Source organism: Microcebus murinus, chromosome 28 (assembly GCF_040939455.1).
Source record: "Microcebus murinus isolate Inina chromosome 28, M.murinus_Inina_mat1.0, whole genome shotgun sequence".
NCBI classification, from domain to species: Eukaryota; Metazoa; Chordata; class Mammalia; order Primates; family Cheirogaleidae; genus Microcebus; species Microcebus murinus.
This window is the reverse complement of record NC_134131.1, coordinates 11,469,079-11,486,448: the sequence shown is the minus strand read 5'-3', so window position 1 is coordinate 11,486,448 and position 17,370 is coordinate 11,469,079. Positions and strand designations below refer to the sequence as shown.

The window sequence follows — 17,370 nt, the reverse complement described above, 5'->3', positions numbered from 1 at the left end:
CTCTAAATTCATGAAAGCTTTTGAGAAAATCTTTAATTCCCAACCCCTTAAAAAAGTTATGTTGAACCAGGAGAAAAAATAAAATAAAAGATAGAAGTAATGATCTGGACAGATACAAAACAGCATGCTTCAGTTCCTCCCATGTCCCCAAAAGCTATCTGGTGATGAAGAATTCTCAGAAAGCAGAATGTTGTAAAAATTCGTCAGGTAGAATCTCACCAGTGTAGAGAACCCACGACACTGATCTGGTGCCTCTGCTCATTCTTTGCAGACCATGTTTGAATTCCTAAGGTGTAATTATACATTTCACATGCATTTGTGAGATAAGATAAACATATTGTTTATGTCCCACATGAGTCAGGCTTAAAGGTTTTCTAAATACTGCGTGTGGCACTAGAAACTTCATGCTGTATCAAGTCAGTATCAATATTAAGCTACTGAACTCTATAATGAAATATTATAGATAGACATTTACTGAAAACCAATATAAAAATCTGGCCCAGAAAGACCAGAACACAAATATGCAATTTTCTTGATTTAAGATGGTTGAGTGTGTTTTGTTTTTTCTTTTTTTTTTTTTAAAAAAAGCTCCACACACTGTTTAAGACAAGTATGTGTAAGAAGCCTCTTTGTGTGTGCTGACTTTATCATGACAACTCTAGCTGATTCTTTATGAAGGATTAGGGACACACATCTTCAGCAGTGCACATGAGAAATAAACTCTGAAAAAGGCAATTTCTTGGGTGTAGGAAGGACCGTATTCTGGGAAGTACTTCAGAGGAACGGACAATAATTCTAGGATTATAGCCAAGAAGGACTGGAAGACTTCAGGAGATGCTTCAGCTTCTTCTAGATTTTGAATGTTGAATAAGCCACTGAAGTGTGATATCTAAAGATGAGGCATTGGGGAGAAGAAAGGAAAGGTGTTCAGATAACACAGTTACAAAAATAAACATCAGAGACAATATTTAAATGCAGCTGATTCACAAGGCAAATGCTACGCCTACCCGCTTCTGCTTTTCTGCACCTATACTATCATTCTCTGTTAACTAAACTTAAAGAGCATAATACGAGGACTTATCAGAGACTAAAGAGTCTTTGATTTAAAAATTAAAATCTGTAAAGGACAGCTGGTGCCACCTTTTATGCATGGCCTGTAAGATCAGGTACCGCATGCAAACTGCCAGGAATGCAAAAATATGGGAGAACCCGCCTCTACCCTCAAGGAGCGTTGAAGTATGATAGAAAAGACACAGTAACCATTTGGGTTTAGGGGCTGCAGCACAGAATTCCCAGCAAAAGAATCAAGAAAAGCATGAAGCTTCTTTCCTGCGCTGGGGTGAAGGCCTTTCCTGTGCTCTGTAAAATATTATGCAGCATTCAAAGGTGGGGAACTCGAGGCCTAAAAGCTACATGTGGCCTCCTTAAATGCGGCCTTTGACTGAATCCAGAGTGCTAGGATGGTAGGCGTGAGGCACCATGCCCGGCCTGCCATTCTTAAATGTTTAGAAGTTTGGACTTTATTTTCAAGACAACAGGAAATTACTACAGAATTTTAAGCAGGTTATGTTAGCTTATTTTAATATGCTAGCAATGGCAACAGAGGAAATCTGGAGGACTGCCAATACGAAGCGATACAGGGGCTGACTATCACAACAAGAATAGGAAAGGGTGTGTGGCAGCTCAGGCCTGGGAGGCCAAAGCTGGAGGACTGCTTGAGGCCAGGAATTGAAGACCAGCCTGGGCAACATATCAAGACCCCATATCTAAAAAAATAATAAAAACAAAAAAATTAGCCAGGCATGGTGGCACATGCCTGTAGTCCCAGCTACTCCGGAGGCTGAGGCAAGAGGATCGCTTGAACCTAGGAGTTCAAGGCTGCAGTGAGCTATTCTACCAATGCACTCCAGCCTGGGCAATAGAGCAACACCCTGTCTCTAATTTTTTTTTTTTAAAGGCAGAATAGAAATAAGATACTCAGATGAAGAAAAAGTAACCCTCCGTGACAAAAAGGTCACAGATATGAGCATCTTTAAAAAGATCATCTTCGTAGAAGTAATCTGTTCTATGAGTAGTTTGAGGATATATTACTAATGAAATGAAGGCAGTTCATGTACCACATTAGGAAACTAGAAGTGTAATATACAACCCATGTGCTGTGAAATACTTCTTGGAGCAATTTAGTAAATTCATAAATATGGCACGAAAGCATGTTGTAAAAGCTGAAATCGAGAAGGGTATTCTGGTGGCTCACGCCTGTCATCCTAGCACTCTGGGAGGCCGAGGCAGGCAGATTGCTCGAGGTCAGGAGTTCGAAACCAGCCTGAGCAAGAGCCAGACCCCGTCTCTACTATAAATAGAAAGAAATTAATTGGCCAACTAATACATATAGAAAAAATGAGCCGGGCTTGGTGGCGCATGCCTGTAGTCCCAGCTAGTCGGGAGGCTGAGGCAGCAGGATTGCTTGAGCCCAGGAGATTGAGGTTGCTGTGAGCTAGGCTGACGCCACGGCACTCACTCTAGCCTGGGCAACAGAGTGAGACTCTGTCTCAAAAAAAAAAAAAAAAAGGTATTCTAACTTCATTGCCCAGGAAGTCTACTCTACTCAACTGTTAGTTGTATTTCTATATCTTGCTCCAAATAAATAGGCATTCTGATTTACAAAGTTTTTGTTTTAATCTTGTTAGAGTGGATCCATTTCCTTGGGCTTGGTAACACTTTAAGCGAACCATGAGTTCTAAAATCAGCAACCTGGTGACTACAGCTATGTAGCAAACTATGAAGATCAGCCTCCAATAGCAAAAGTTCTTCTCGACAACTCTACAATTTCTTACACAAATGAGCTCAAGAGATTTTTTTCAGGAAAGTATCCAGCTAGTAACAATATAAAAGATTTTTTCCTCCCTTCTAAAGCTTTTTTTTTCTCTTTTAGGAAGTACTAGAGAAAACAAAACAGCACAACATACTAAAAATTATGGTTAGTGTAAAACACTCGCCATTACTGACTTTTTGTCCTAGATAAGTCTTTGCTGTGGAGGCTGTAGGATGTTTTAACATCTCTGATCTCTACCCACCAGATCCTCGCATTACCCGCCTAGTTATGACAACCAAAAAGGTCTTCAGAAACAGCCAAATGTCTCCTTGGGGGAAAACTTCCACTGAGAACCAGCGAGGTAGAAATAAATGCTCTGATGTGGGCATCTAACAAGCGTCCTCCTATCCCCATGTAGAAAAAAAATTTTAAATAATGTCTAAGTAACCGTAAGTGCTTGAAGAGACTGTTTCCAAGCTAAATAAATGCTCTCGATGTAACTTATTCTATCTGCTTAACAGAGGAAAACGTGTGTCCATCAATAGTTACTAGGGCTTGGACTGCTTTGGATGATCTTTACAGGATGCCAGAATGAGCCAAAATGACTGTCAACACTTTGAGCTCATGAGAGCACGTTTGGGGGTAAAGTGAACTAGAGGGGGATAGATTAGAATTAACTTTTAAAAAGTTAAGTATAATAAAAACCAATACATATTGAATAAAGGCTAAAACAAAAAATATCAGAAAAACTTTGTAAACATCCTATTTTGGTACAATTTATAACATTTTATTCCAATATACTTTCATGTATTAAATAATCCCTCATCAAATTAATTAAGAGACTACAGTTGAGTCACACATACTTATTTTTTAAGGACACCATACTGGATTGTCTAGTCCCCCCTAAAAATTCATGTCTATCCAGAACCTCAGAATATGGCTTTATTTGGAAATAGGATCTCTGCAAAGTTATTAGTTAAGATAAGGTCATACTGGAGTGGCCCTAATCTAATGACTTGTGTCCTTAAGGATAAAAAGATAACATACTCACACCGAGACACACGGGGAGAAAGCCACGTGACGTGTGAGTGTGCGGCAGAGACTGGGGTGCTGCGTCTATCAATGCAAACCAAGCACTGCCACCTGGCAACCGCCACAGGCTAGAAAGGGGCAAGGCCCGTCCCCTCCTAGAGCCCTCGCAGAAAGCGCGCCCTGCTGACACCTTGATTTTGGACTTCTAGCCTCCTGAACTGCAGAGATTAAGTTTCTGCTGCTTTAAGCCACCTAGTTTGTGGTGCTTTGTTGAGGCAGTTCTAAGACATTAATACAGACATTAAATAAACGGTGTTTTTGGCTTGTACTTCCAATAAAGTGCTAACATATTATAGTAATACACTGGTTCAATAAATGAAAAATTGTTACAGTGCCAGTAGACCAATTTTTATAAAGTCTTATTTCCAAAATGTCATTTTGTTATAAAGCACAGTTGGATACTAGCTCACACAAAAAATTAATACAATAAATTTGTATCACCTAATGTTTAATTTTATGGCTTTATTCCATTTCCTTCTTTAAATAGCATAGAGAAGATTCAGGATGTTATATAGTAAGTCCTCACTTAATGTCGTCAATAGGTTCTTGGAAACTGAGACTTAAGTGAAATGATGCATAACAAAACGAATTTTTTTCCTCATCAACATTATAATGAAACAACATTGAACAAAATAATGTTATTCAAGAAATTGCTGTATGCCATTTCACTTAAAGTTGTGTTAAGTAAGCACTTACTGTATTTGTTGTCAAAAAGTATAATGTCTGCCTATTCTTTTTCCTCAGGCAAAAGCGACAGTACCCTCTAAAGGAAGTCATTTAATCAGAAATGGAGAAGCATTAGCCATTCCTTCCAGTGACGCCCATTTGTTTCAAAATTACAGTCATTTCTTACCTATATTATCCTTTTCTTTGCAAGAAATTGAATAGCAGCAAATTTCTCTGTCCTGAATAGCAGACAGATTCCTATAAGAAGCAGAATTAAGAGAGTAAGTTTGTGCTTAGAACAGTTGTCATACTTATCGTTCACTGCTCAATTTTATTTGTTATTACTATAATGAAGAAATCATTATACTACTACTACTAAAATTTTAGGGAGTCACTTCTCTGGTAGGCTACGTTTATCTACCAAAAACATGGCTAACAATCATTACTGAATAATGTTAACAAGTGGACAAAATAGTGTAATTTAGAACTAAATTTTAAAAATAGCATTGTTCATTCTTAAGACATACATTTTTTCAATTAGCTGTTTCTCATCCAAGGCATTAGGAAGATCTCTCTTGTTTCCAAGTACTAGCACCTTCAAAAAGAAAAAATATTAATTTCAGATCAGGGATACTCAACCTGTATATCATTAACAAAATACAAATATGACCTTAACAACCAAGGGTGGGGTTGTTTTTTCTGTCAGCCATTAGTCACGTGAACATGTAAATTAGTTTATCAGTATCCTAAGACAATGGCTGACTGTAGGCATCAGGATGATCATAGCAGTCATAAACTCTGGAAATAAATTTTATCATCTGATTGTTAGATGTGCTTTGAAAAAAAAACAAAACTGAGACAGCCTTCTCAATTTCCTACATACAATATCCTTTCTGCTCTATGGAAAGCAAGGTATATCAGTATGTATAACTCATTTGATATCATCCATACTCTAAATCAAAGTTTGTATCTTTGATCCATCCTAACAAAGTACACACTACATCTTTGTCATACCTATTTCTTTCACTTAATACCTCCTTCCCGCCCTGACTCCGGACACTTTAACCAATACCCCTCATAGGCCTAGACTCTTATTTCAATTCTGCACAAATGACAAAGGGGTGATGGCAGAGGCACAGACAACCAAGGATGCTGGGAGCTCCCAGGGGAAGGTTAGTAAGACTACAATACAAAGCGCCAGAGAGCCAAGAGCCGAACCTTAGTGCCATGCCTTTGGTCAGCTTGTCTTCCCTTCCTCGACTCTTACCCCTCTCCACATTTATTTCCATCACTCCTGATTCTTAATCTGTACCTGGCTAATTTTCTAATCATACAACTTGGTCAGGCCGAGCACAGTGGCTCATGCCTGTAATCCTAGCACTCTCGGAGGCTGAGGCAGGAGGATTGCTTGAGCTCAGGAGGTCAATACCAGCCTGAGCAAGAGTAAGACCCTGGCCAGGTGCAGTGGCTCACGCCTGTAATCCTAGCACTCTGGGAGGCCGAGGCGGGCAGATTGCTCAAGGTCAGGAGTTCAAAACCAGCCTGAGCGAGACCCCGTCTCTACTATTAAAAAATAGAAATCAATTGGCCAACTAATATATATATATATATATATATACACACAGAAAAAATGAGCCTAGCATGGTGGCTCATGCCTGTAGTCCCAGCTACTCGGGAGGCTGAGGCAGGAGGATCGCCTGATGCCATGGCACTCTACTCAGGACTAGAGTGAGACTCTGTCTCAAAAAAAAAAAAAAACCTTAGTTATCTGTGATTAGCTGTCATTTTTGCCATTGCCTGGCATCCATCTCCAACTATATGCACCTTCCTCGCAATAAAGTTACTTGCTTATAAAGCATAATTTCTTTCCCAGCTTTCCTTTGATACACAATTTAGGATCAACTGATACTTTAATGCAGAACCAATGATGCAAGAAAGCAAGGAGAGAGAACCCATGTGACAGGGGACCAGCATCAGCTGGAACACATGCAGTTAGAGCAACTGTGCCTACTGAGTTCAGAAACTGCACATGGTCACCAGACTTACTCTACGGTGTAAGTTCACATGGGATCCTGGCAGCTGCTTAGCTGCCCTCCTTTCAGCCTATTTTCTTTTCTTTTTTTTTGAGACAGAGTCTCACTCTGTTGCTTGGGCTAGAGTCCCATGGCGTCAGTCTAGCTCACAGCAACCTCAAACTACTGGGCTCAAACAATTTTCCTGCGTCAGCCTCCCGAGTAGCTCGGACTACAGGCATGTGCCACCTCGCCCGGCTAATTTTTTCTATATGTATTTCTAATTTCTTCTATATGTATTTTTTTAGTTGGCCAATTAATTTCTTTCTATTTTTAATAGAGACGGGGGTCTCACTCTTGCTCGGGCTGGTTTCCAACTCCTGACCGCGCCCGGCCCCAGTCTATTTTCTGAGCCTGGTTTTCTGCAGCCTTCCCAGACTCGGGGAGCCAACCAATATCCTGTCAATGAATTCCTTCCTACTGCTTGCAACTAAGAACCCAACCATCCCCCTCATGGTTTCTCTTGATCACTTCAATCCCTTCTTAAACTGTAATCAGAACCACCTATTCAAATCATAATCTGATCATTTAAAACACTTCCTTGGCTTCACACTCAGTTCTGCCCAGGCAGGGCCTCCTCTGGCGTCCCACCTGCCGCGTGGCAGGCCCCACTCTACCCACCCTCCCCGCTCTGCTCTGTGCTCTAGAAGACTGGACTTCTCTCAGCGCCCCGCTTCCTCCTCCTTCCCAAAGGGCTTTGCCTGGAACTCTCTTCCCCTCCAACCATCACATCCCTCAGATCTCAGCTCAAGCATCGCTTCCTCAGACAATCCTTCCTTCTTCCCAAACTGTATCCAATCTCCCTTCTAACTTAATCCTCACAGCCTCTTGCTCCTTTCTTCCTAGCATTTACCAGCGCTGCAAGACAGCACTGAGTATGTTTCTACTGATTTCTGTTCATCACCATATCCCTAGGGCTGAGCGCTGTCCCTGCTGCAAGCTGGTTTAGTAAATTATCTGATTAAGAAATCCATAAACAGCACAAAGCCCAGTATAGGGCAGATACTCGGTGAACGTTAGCCTTCCTTACTGATTTCAAACGCAATTACTATAATTGTATAACTGCAAATGTAAAATAACAAGTATTCCATACTTACTGGAATTCCTTGTAACTGTGGTTTATCTAGAAGATTATGCAGCTCATTTCGGGAGGCTTCTATCTTTTCACGGTCTGCGGCATCTATCATGTAACTTAAAAAAAAATAAAAATAAAATGATTTCAACATGCCTTTCTCTATATGCCTTGATGATTGACAATTAGGATTACAGATTTTTTATTGAAATTGTTAATCAAAATAAACTAAGTCCTGGATAAAGAAAGGTACAGCACTCATAAATAAACACGTTTAACTAGACTATTCCTAGGGGCTAATACATGATAGTAAAACATTTAGTTCTTAGCTGTATAAAGAAAAAATATAAATAAAGTTCTCATTCTCTAATTATTTTAACCCCATGTTAATGGAATTACACCAAGATATTAGCTAAGAAAGATTTTTACTGCCTGAGATAAAAACTGAGCCTTTGGAAGTACTAAAAACAACTTTCTTCTTTGAAGCCTAAATTGATTTAAAACAAACAAAAAAAAACCTTACACAATAGCGTTGACTCCTCTGCAATACCGTTCCCACATGCTTCGAAATCGGGGTTGTCCTCCTATGTCCCAGATCTTTAAATCAAGACAAAACAATTCTTAATGAAGATATTTCAAATAATTCATTGAAAGAGGAAGTAGCAGAAGAAAGGATGAAAGATCAGGAAATATATTCATTTCTACAATAAAACTTGGGTTCAATCTTTTGATCTGAGAATTTTTGCTGCCACTCCTAAACTTGAAGTTTGTATTTAATATGTTTACACTAGATCTAAAATTCTGCTTGAGCAAAGATGTGGATTATCTGCAATACTTTCTTTGTTAACCTACTGGTTAATATTGAAAATATATGTCTAAGATAACACTTTTAAAATCTACAGAACCATGCAGCATCCAGATTTAAATGCCAAGACAGAAAAGAACAGTTCAGAATCTGTTAAATTTTACTTGTCTGATTTGGTATACGTTAATACCTAATCTTTAAAATTATCCTGTAAATAAATACCTAAGATTCCTACTGTGTTTTTCTTATATAAGACTATTTTACCCGTTGAAAGCCACTGTCCAAAATAATTTTATTATTATGCCTATTCGTGCTGGGCACACACTGAGCACTGGGCTACATAAATGTCTCAAGTCATGGTACTGAGCTGCATGAGGCTTCTAATTTAACTACAGACTCCGATAACAAGCATAGACATACCATGACTAAATTACAAGCTTTAGCAGAGGAGCCACACAGAAAGAGTTTGGTGAACAGCTTCTGTGAGCCACAACTGGGCAAAAAAATGGCCATTAGGTCTCAGGTCAGAGAAGTAAACTTCCATGAAATAGGTAACCAAAAACAAAACAAAACAAAAATGCTAAAATATTGCCCCTAATAAACAGTATAACAATCTACGATTTAAATCTGTCAAACTTGGCCCGGCGCGGTGGCTCACACCTGTAATCCTAACACTCTGGGAGGCTGAGGCGGGAGGATTGCTTAAGGTCAGGAGTTCGAAACCAGCCTGAGCAAGAGCAAGACCCTGTCTCTACTATAAATAGAAAGAAATTAATTGACCAACTAATATATATAGGAAAAAATTAGCCAGGCAAGGTGGCACATGCCTGTAGTCCCAGCTACTGGGGAGGCTGAGGCAGGAGGATCGCTTGAGCCCAGAAGTTGGAGGTTGCTGTGAGCGAGGCTGACGCCACGGCACTCACTCTAGCCTGGGCAACAAAGCCAGACTGTCTCAAATCAATCAATCAACCAATCAATCAATCAATCTGTCTAACTCATTCTAAAAATAAAATTCTGTGAAACAACTAGTTAACTTTTTCCTATCTTATACTTTCAATTTTAGGACTTAGTAGTAAAGAAAGGAAAAACTAGGTTACAGAATTTGCTGCCCCAAAAATAATACTAAACTACCAAAATTTTAAATAGTAAAGTATTGCCTTTCAATATAAAATATTATTCATGAAATAATGTAATACCACATTCCAAATACTCTAAAGATGGAATCTTTATTTCCTAGGAATATCTAAATCCCAAATACTCTGCCAAACCATGTACTAAGTTTTATTATTTTTGTAAAATCCTTTTCAGTGTAAATATTATAAGTTTTTTATGGGCATAACTCCTATACGCTTTGATGTATTAGAGAAATAAAAAACAACTAATTTATGCTCTTTAGAAACGTGCGTTCATTACTCAAGAACTGCAAACACTCAAGTAAAAACAAAGAAATAAACAGAAAAATTCCTAGCTGTGTATGCTAACAATTTAAATCAAGTATGGCAAGAGCTGACGTACCTTTATTGTGACGTTACCTTTAGTTACTTTCCTCATGTTGAAGCCCACTGTAGGTATCATATCTTCACTGAATTGACCTGACTGAACAAAATAAAACATTAGAAGTTAGGCTACTTCATATTTATAAAGATAAGTAACACTGCATAACCTTCTAGCATCAATACTGCATTCGTATCCACTTTAGTGAATAATTTTTAGTGGTGGTAAAAATCTACGTCAAGAAAAATTCTTTATAGCCATAATTCTTGAAGAGGTGCATTATTTTGTTCATAAAAAAATATTGTCCCATTAAAAAAAGATATTTTTAAAACTAAGGTCATATTTTACATTATAAATACATATGAATATTCATAAATTCTCCCACCTATAACAAACATTTTCACAAAGAAAATCAGAATAAAACTTCAGTTTTCTATTTTCAACATTTATTTTGACAATAACTTAAAATTCACTGCTGAATAGTTTTTCCAAGTTTGTCTTTAAATAAGGCTTATAATAATCCACCCTTTCCCAACTAATGGGAAAGAATCGGCCAAACACCATGTAAACAGCTCTTTCTCTGGGTCCTCAATTCTTTCCATTAGTCTGTTTATTCCTATCTAAACACTAGATTTATTACTACAGCTTACACTAGGTATTATTCTATATAGCAGGTAAAGAATTTGGAATGTTTTCAAATTATCTTAATCCATCTCTCACATTCCAATTAGAATTATAGAAATTAATAATTTTGTTAAAATATTGACTGCAATATTTTTTAAATTATTATTTTTCTTTTTTAATATTTATATTTCATCCAACCCCCTCTATCACACAGGAATTATATTAAATATATTAATTTGAGAAGAACTGCCCTTTATCAACCCAATATTTACCGACTATCACATTTCTCCATCCAAGCACATGGTTTATTCACTCAATCATTCCAATCCTTTATATCCCTTCAGTAAAATATCATAATTCTCATGTCTTAAACCTTTCTTGTGCTATTCTTTGACTGCTGCACATCTGAATGAGTCACAATTAATACTGACTTTATCTATTTATATTTTAGCCACTTTACCAAATTTCTCAGTTGATTTCTCAGTTGACTTGACGCTTACATTTTAGGTAAACAGCCCAAGATTAACAAATACCTCAACAAGGGACTAGTTAAACAAGCAGGACTATTTTCAAGGCCTTAACACTGGCCGATTGTTCGCTGTGACCTTATGCTAGCCACACACGCATTCCAAAGTTTTCAGAAAGTCCTCAGCACAATGAATTTCAGTTTTACCAATTTCCTCTACAGAAATCCAAAAGTTTTGCCTCCTTTATTTTTCCTGTTCAGTAGAGTTTGGGCTGATTTTTTAAAAACAAATTAACATAATCATAATCACCACTTTTCACTTATATTAGATATTATAATTCCACCTGGAATTTCACATATATGATTTATGTGAAAATACAGTCATGATATCAAAACCATACATATCAAAACTAGTCATGAGAAAAGGTATACAAATGGTCAATAAACATGGAAAGATATTCCACAGGCCAGGTGTGGTGGCTCAGGCCTGTAATCTAGCACCCGGGAAGGCCAAGGCAGGAGGACCACTAGAGGTCAGGAGTTTGAGATTTCATCTCTATCAAAAATAGACAAAATTAGCCAGGCAGGGTGGCACACACCTCCAGTCCCAGCTACTCCCTAACAATAAAATATAATAAAATAAAATTTTTATTTATTTATTTGAGACAGAGTCTCACTCTGTGGCCTGGGCTAGAGTGCCGTGGCATCAGCCTAGCTCACAGCAACCTCAAACTCCTGGGCTCAAATGATCCTCCGGCCTCAGCCTCCCGAGTAGCTGGGACTACAGGCATGCACCACCATGCTGGGTTAATTTTTTCTATATATTTTTAGTTGTCCAGCTCATTTCTTCCTATTTTTAGTACAGACGGGGTCTCACTCTTGCTCAGGCTGGTCTCAAACTCTTGAGCTCAAAGGATCCTCCCGCCTCAGCCTCCCTGAGTGCTAGAATTTACAGGCCTGAGCCACTGCGCCTGGCCTTAAAATAAATATTTTTAAAAATCATTTTCCAGAGATTGTGTGTGAAAAGTTAGCCAACTATGTATTGCATTTTAGAAAGCTTCCTGTACAATTTGGTTTAAAAGTTTGGTATCTCAAAGATTTACTATTTCTAGCTGTTTCATTATGTAAAACACCTATTTCCTAATGATACAAAATAAATGAGGCATTATCTCACACAGACCTCTCCTCAGAGATTAATTAAGGCCTATCACAATAAATATAATTATGATGAAAATCTGGATAAAAAATATAATCAGTTATTATTGAACCATGTGACCTTGAGAATCTATTTTCTGTCCTATAAAGTGGTAGTGATAATTTTCACTAGCTAGACAAGAATCTGTGTCACATCTTGTTGTTGTTGTCATTGCTGAGACAGGGTCTTGTTGCCACCCAGGCTGGAGCTCACTGCAGCCTCAAACTGCTGGGCTCAAGCGATCTTCCTCCCTCAGCATCCTGAGTAGCTGGGACTGTAGGCATGCACCATCACACTCAGCTAATTTTTCTTATTTTTTATAGAAATGGGGTCTCACTATGTTGCCCAGGTTGGTCTCAAACTCCTGGCCTCAACCGATCCTCCTGCCTCAGCCTCCCAAAGTGCTGAGATTGCAGGCGTGAGCCACCACACCTCACGTTGATATCGTTTTTAAATGTGCTAAAGTTAGTAACTTAACTATAGTCATGTAAGAGAATATTCCTAATCTTAGAAAATACACAATTACAAATAAAGGGCCAAGGTACATATACCTTTACCCTCAAATGTTTCAGAAAAATGAATGATGTAAAGTGACACAAAGAGAACACAAATAATAAAGCAAATGAGGTAAAATGTTAACAACAGTTTGATCCTAGTGAAGGGTATATGGGTGTTCTTTGCAATGCTTTTGTTCCTGCAACTTTTCTATAAATTTGAAGTGATTTCCAAATAAAATATTTCATAAACAGGAATGACCAAATACCACTTTATTTTTTATTATAATCAAGTACATCTGAAATTAGAAGACAAAAAACTCATGATTATATTCAATCATAAGGAATTCTGACAATTAGTTCAGGATCAAGGAGGCGATCATAACTATAGTTGGCCCTTAAATTACATGAGTTTGAACTGTGTGAATCTATATGGAACTTCTTCAACCAAACACAGATCAAAAATATAGTATTCAAGGCTGGGCACAGTGGCTAAAGCCTGTAAACCTAGCATTTCAGGAGGCTGACATGGGAGGATCATTTGAGGATAGTAGTTCAAGACCAGCCTGAGTAACAAGGTGATACCCCCATCTCTACAAAAAATTGAAAAATAAACTGGGTGTGATGGTACATGCCTATAGTCCCAGCTACTCGGGAGGCTGAGGCAGGAAGACTGCTTGAGCCCAGGAGTTTGAGGTTGCTGTGAGCCATGATGATGCCACGGCATTCTAGCCTAGGCAACAGAGCAAGGCCCTGTCTCAAAAACAATGAAAGTTAAGCAGCCTCTATGAGACTTCCCAAGTATTACACTGCGGTATATCTTTGATTCACAGTCTATTACATTTTCACTTGCAGATGGCAATTTGGAAAGAAAAAAAATTGTTTTAAATAAAAAGCAAATATTCCAGTAATATGAAACCCACCTATATGGAGGGCTGACTTTTCATACCTGCAGGGCCAACTTCAGGACCTGAATCTGCACAGATATTTAGTATACATAAGGGTCCTGGAACCAATCCCCCTGAATATGCTAAGGGACAACCGTAATTATACTCTGTTCTTTAATATTCCAAAGGACACTAACTTACACATGTCTCCTTATAGGGAAAAACACCATGTTTTATAGTTTTGGTATAAGGAAAAGGCCTCTGGGCTGTAAAATTACCATTACAGTTTGTTTTCCTCTTAAAGTTTACAATCTATTTCAATGTTTTAATATTTATTTGTAAGCTAGAAAATGAATTAAATACAGTGCATCCTTCTAAGTCTAAGCACCTCTCTTAGCTTCTGAGAAAACTAGACCAGTTTAACATATTTTCCTCTTCTTTCAGTAATTACCACTGTAAACACATACATCATATTCAAAAATGGTATCCCCCTTATAACGTTCTCTTTTTAAGGAGCTAGAAAATGTTTATAATTATTCCCTATAGTTAACATTTCAAGGATCATATAGTATTCACTTTCTCCCAATTTCAGAACACTCTGAATAATTGTTCCTTAAATAATTTCCAAAAGTCAATGATTTGCTCTCAGTTTTATGTGCAAATCTGGATTTACTTCCAAGTGCAGACATAATTCTTTCCCAAAGGATGTTATGGGGGGAAGGGATTGACTGGCTTCAGTACTTATCATCGTGAATTAAATAGCACGAAAAAATTTCAAACTGGTATCAGAATCCTTAGGGATTTAATCAATTAAAGCCTCCTCTCTGATGGCCCAAATTCTCCACATGGGCCATCATTCCAGATAGAACAAACTAAAAACTTATTTCTCATGCTAACTAAATGAAACTTTCTGCAAAGTCATAACATTCCAAGATTATCCTTTATCCTTTCGAAACTGACATTATTTACAACAATATGGACTCAAAGAAATCTAACTTTTCTGAAAACGCTCGTCAGAGAGATAAAGCCAACCTAGATCCGTAACAGCGGCGGCCCCTGCAGAGACTGGTCTGGACGCCAGTGTGCTTCACCTAGCCTGAGAGTCCAATCAACTGGCAGCCACTGGCGGTGACTTGGGTGAGCGTCGTGCTCGTTCATCTGTGGTGTCTGCGCAGATGAAGCGGCTGCGGCTCTCTTACTGCATGTTTATGAACTCTGGTCTAAGTGTTCTAGAAAAAGACTGCTTCAGGCCCGGCACAGTGGCTCACGCCTGTATTCCCAGCACTTCGGGGAGGCCAGAAGCAGGAGGACTGATTGGTTAAAGCCAGGAGTTTGAGACCAGCCTGGGGCAACATAGCTTGACAAAAAATGTAAAAATAAGCCGGGCATGGTGACGCACGCCTGAAGCCCCAGCTACTCAAGAGGCTGACGCAGGAGGATTGCCTGAGGCCAGGAGTTTGAGGGTGCTGTGAGCTATGACAACACCACTGTACCCTAACCCAGACGACAGAATAAGACTGACTAAAAAAAAAAATTTTTTTAAAGGTTGCTTCACAGACGATGTAAAGATCAGCAACCAATTTATACAGCTGCCTCTGTATACCTTGGTAACATAAAAAGATACTGAACCTGCGCTGTACTTGATTTATAAACACCTTTTTCTCTGTGGTCTTATAAACCCATAAAGCTACTTTGTCTCTGCCTTTATGCATTAACTTATTCACTCATTAATTCAACATCAGATAGAAAAGAAGAGAAACTAGAAAACACACATAAAAATATTACACAACAATAAATATATGCTATGTAAAACAGAGGAGGTAACACAAAGTGACGGTAGCCAGCAAAGCCTCTCCAAATAGTGACATTTAAAGCCCCTACAAGATAATGTTTCAAAGGTCTTCATTCTGTCTCCTCTCTCCTTAAAGCTGCTTCTAAGTGCCTATACTAGCTCATTTCCCCCTGCCTCAAGTATTTACTGCTCCCTTCCCCCCTTTTCTTCTTTCCTCAGTCTCAAAAGCCACCAGATAGGAATTTTTGCTCCCCTAAAGCTGGCCTTTAATAAATAGTGTATTCCTTTCCTCTACGAGGCAAACAGACCCACTCAAACCCTCAAGATGTAATATTTAACTCTTAACTGCCATACTGTCCTGGCAAACCACTCAAGCATTGCCTCTCTGCTTCAGAGGGGCTCTTGACATACTTCTGAACTGAGGATCACTCCAGAAACCGAAGGGTTCAGGAAGGCAAGTCTCCACGTTCTAGCGTTAATATTGCTGGGGTTTTTTGTCTTGTCCTTTTTGGATGCTGATGTTAAGTTTATGGTAACTGGGCAAGCAATCACATTTGCCTTGGGGAACAGGGGCTTGATAGTTTATTTTTTCAAGTTACCTATCATGATTTTTATTTATACTGTTAAGATATGCCACACCCCAAACAGCAGCAATTGTGGGTTTTTAAGTAGTACTAATTGGATGGGAACATCAAAACTGAGTGAAGGCTGGGCACGGTGGCTCACGCCTATAATCCTGGCACTCTGGGAAGCCAAGGCAGGAGGATCACTTGAGGTCAGGAGTTTGAGACCAGCCTCAGCAAGAGCAAGACCTTGTCTCTACAAAAAAACAGAAAAAATTAGCTGGGCGTGGTGGCACATGCCTCTAGTCCCAGCTACTCAGCAGGCTGAGGCAGGAAGATCACTTGAGCCCAGAAGTTTGAGGTTGCAGTGAGCTAGCTTGATACCATGGCCCTGTAGCCCAAGCAACAGAGTGAACTCTGTCTCAAAAAAAAAAAAAAAAATCAGAGTAAAAAATTCATTATATTTTCTTAAGCATTAGGCTATTAAATTGAATAGATAAAAATTCTCTAGATAACTTTCTATAAAGCATAATGGCACAGGAATTCTCCAACTACTAATTAATTAAATGCCTGAATGTTGTTCCAATTCTAACTCATTTGAAACAACTAATTAATTCTTACTGCCTGCTAATATATATATTTTTTTGAGACAGAGTCTCATTTTGTTGCCCAGGCTAGAGTGAGTGCCGTGGCATCAGCCTGGCTCACAGCAACCTCAGACTCCTGGGCTCCAGCAATCCTCCTGCCTCAGCCTCCCAAGTAGCTGGGACTACAGGCATGCGCCACCATGCCCGGCTCATTTTTTCTATATATATTTTTAGTTGGTCAATTAATTTCTTTCTATTTATAGTAGAGACGGGGTCTCGCTCTTGCTCAAGTTGGTTTCGAACTCCTGAGCTCAAACGATCTGCGCCCGGCCTGCCTGCTAATATTAATAGAGCTGCTTTGCATCAACCTCCTTTACAAAAACAACTCAAGGATTAAAATGTTCTCCAAATCACAATTTCAATTAGGAACCTGAAAACTCTCATTCCTGCTAACCTCTATTCCTAAAGAATAGTCATTTTAAAAGGTCTCCAGAGGCCGGGCGCGGTGGCTCACGCCTGTAATCCTAGCACTTTGGGAGGCCGAGGCGGGCGGATCGCTCAAGGTCAGGAGTTCGAAACCAGCCTGAGCGAGACCCCGTCTCTACCAAAAATAGAAAGAAATTAATTGACCAACTAAAAATATATATACAAAAAATTAGCCGGGCATGGTGGCGCATGCCTGTAGTCCCAGCTACTCGGGAGGCTGAGGCAGGAGGATCGCTGAGCCCAGGAGATTGAGGTTGCTGTGA

The 17,370-nt window shown here is 39.0% G+C and overlaps 1 protein-coding gene across 1 annotated transcript in view; it reads right to left on the bottom strand.

Moving 5' to 3' along the window:
• Positions 1-735: 735 nt before the first annotated feature.
• Positions 736-17,370, bottom strand: part of ARL8B (ARF like GTPase 8B) — a 29,625-nt gene continuing 12,990 nt past the window's right edge. Inside the window, 6 exon segments of the mRNA XM_012761160.3 lie at positions 736-889; positions 4,758-4,828; positions 5,098-5,165; positions 7,740-7,833; positions 8,238-8,311; positions 10,035-10,115. Coding sequence (XP_012616614.3) covers positions 840-889; positions 4,758-4,828; positions 5,098-5,165; positions 7,740-7,833; positions 8,238-8,311; positions 10,035-10,115 — 438 coding nt within the window. The 3' untranslated portion in view covers positions 736-839.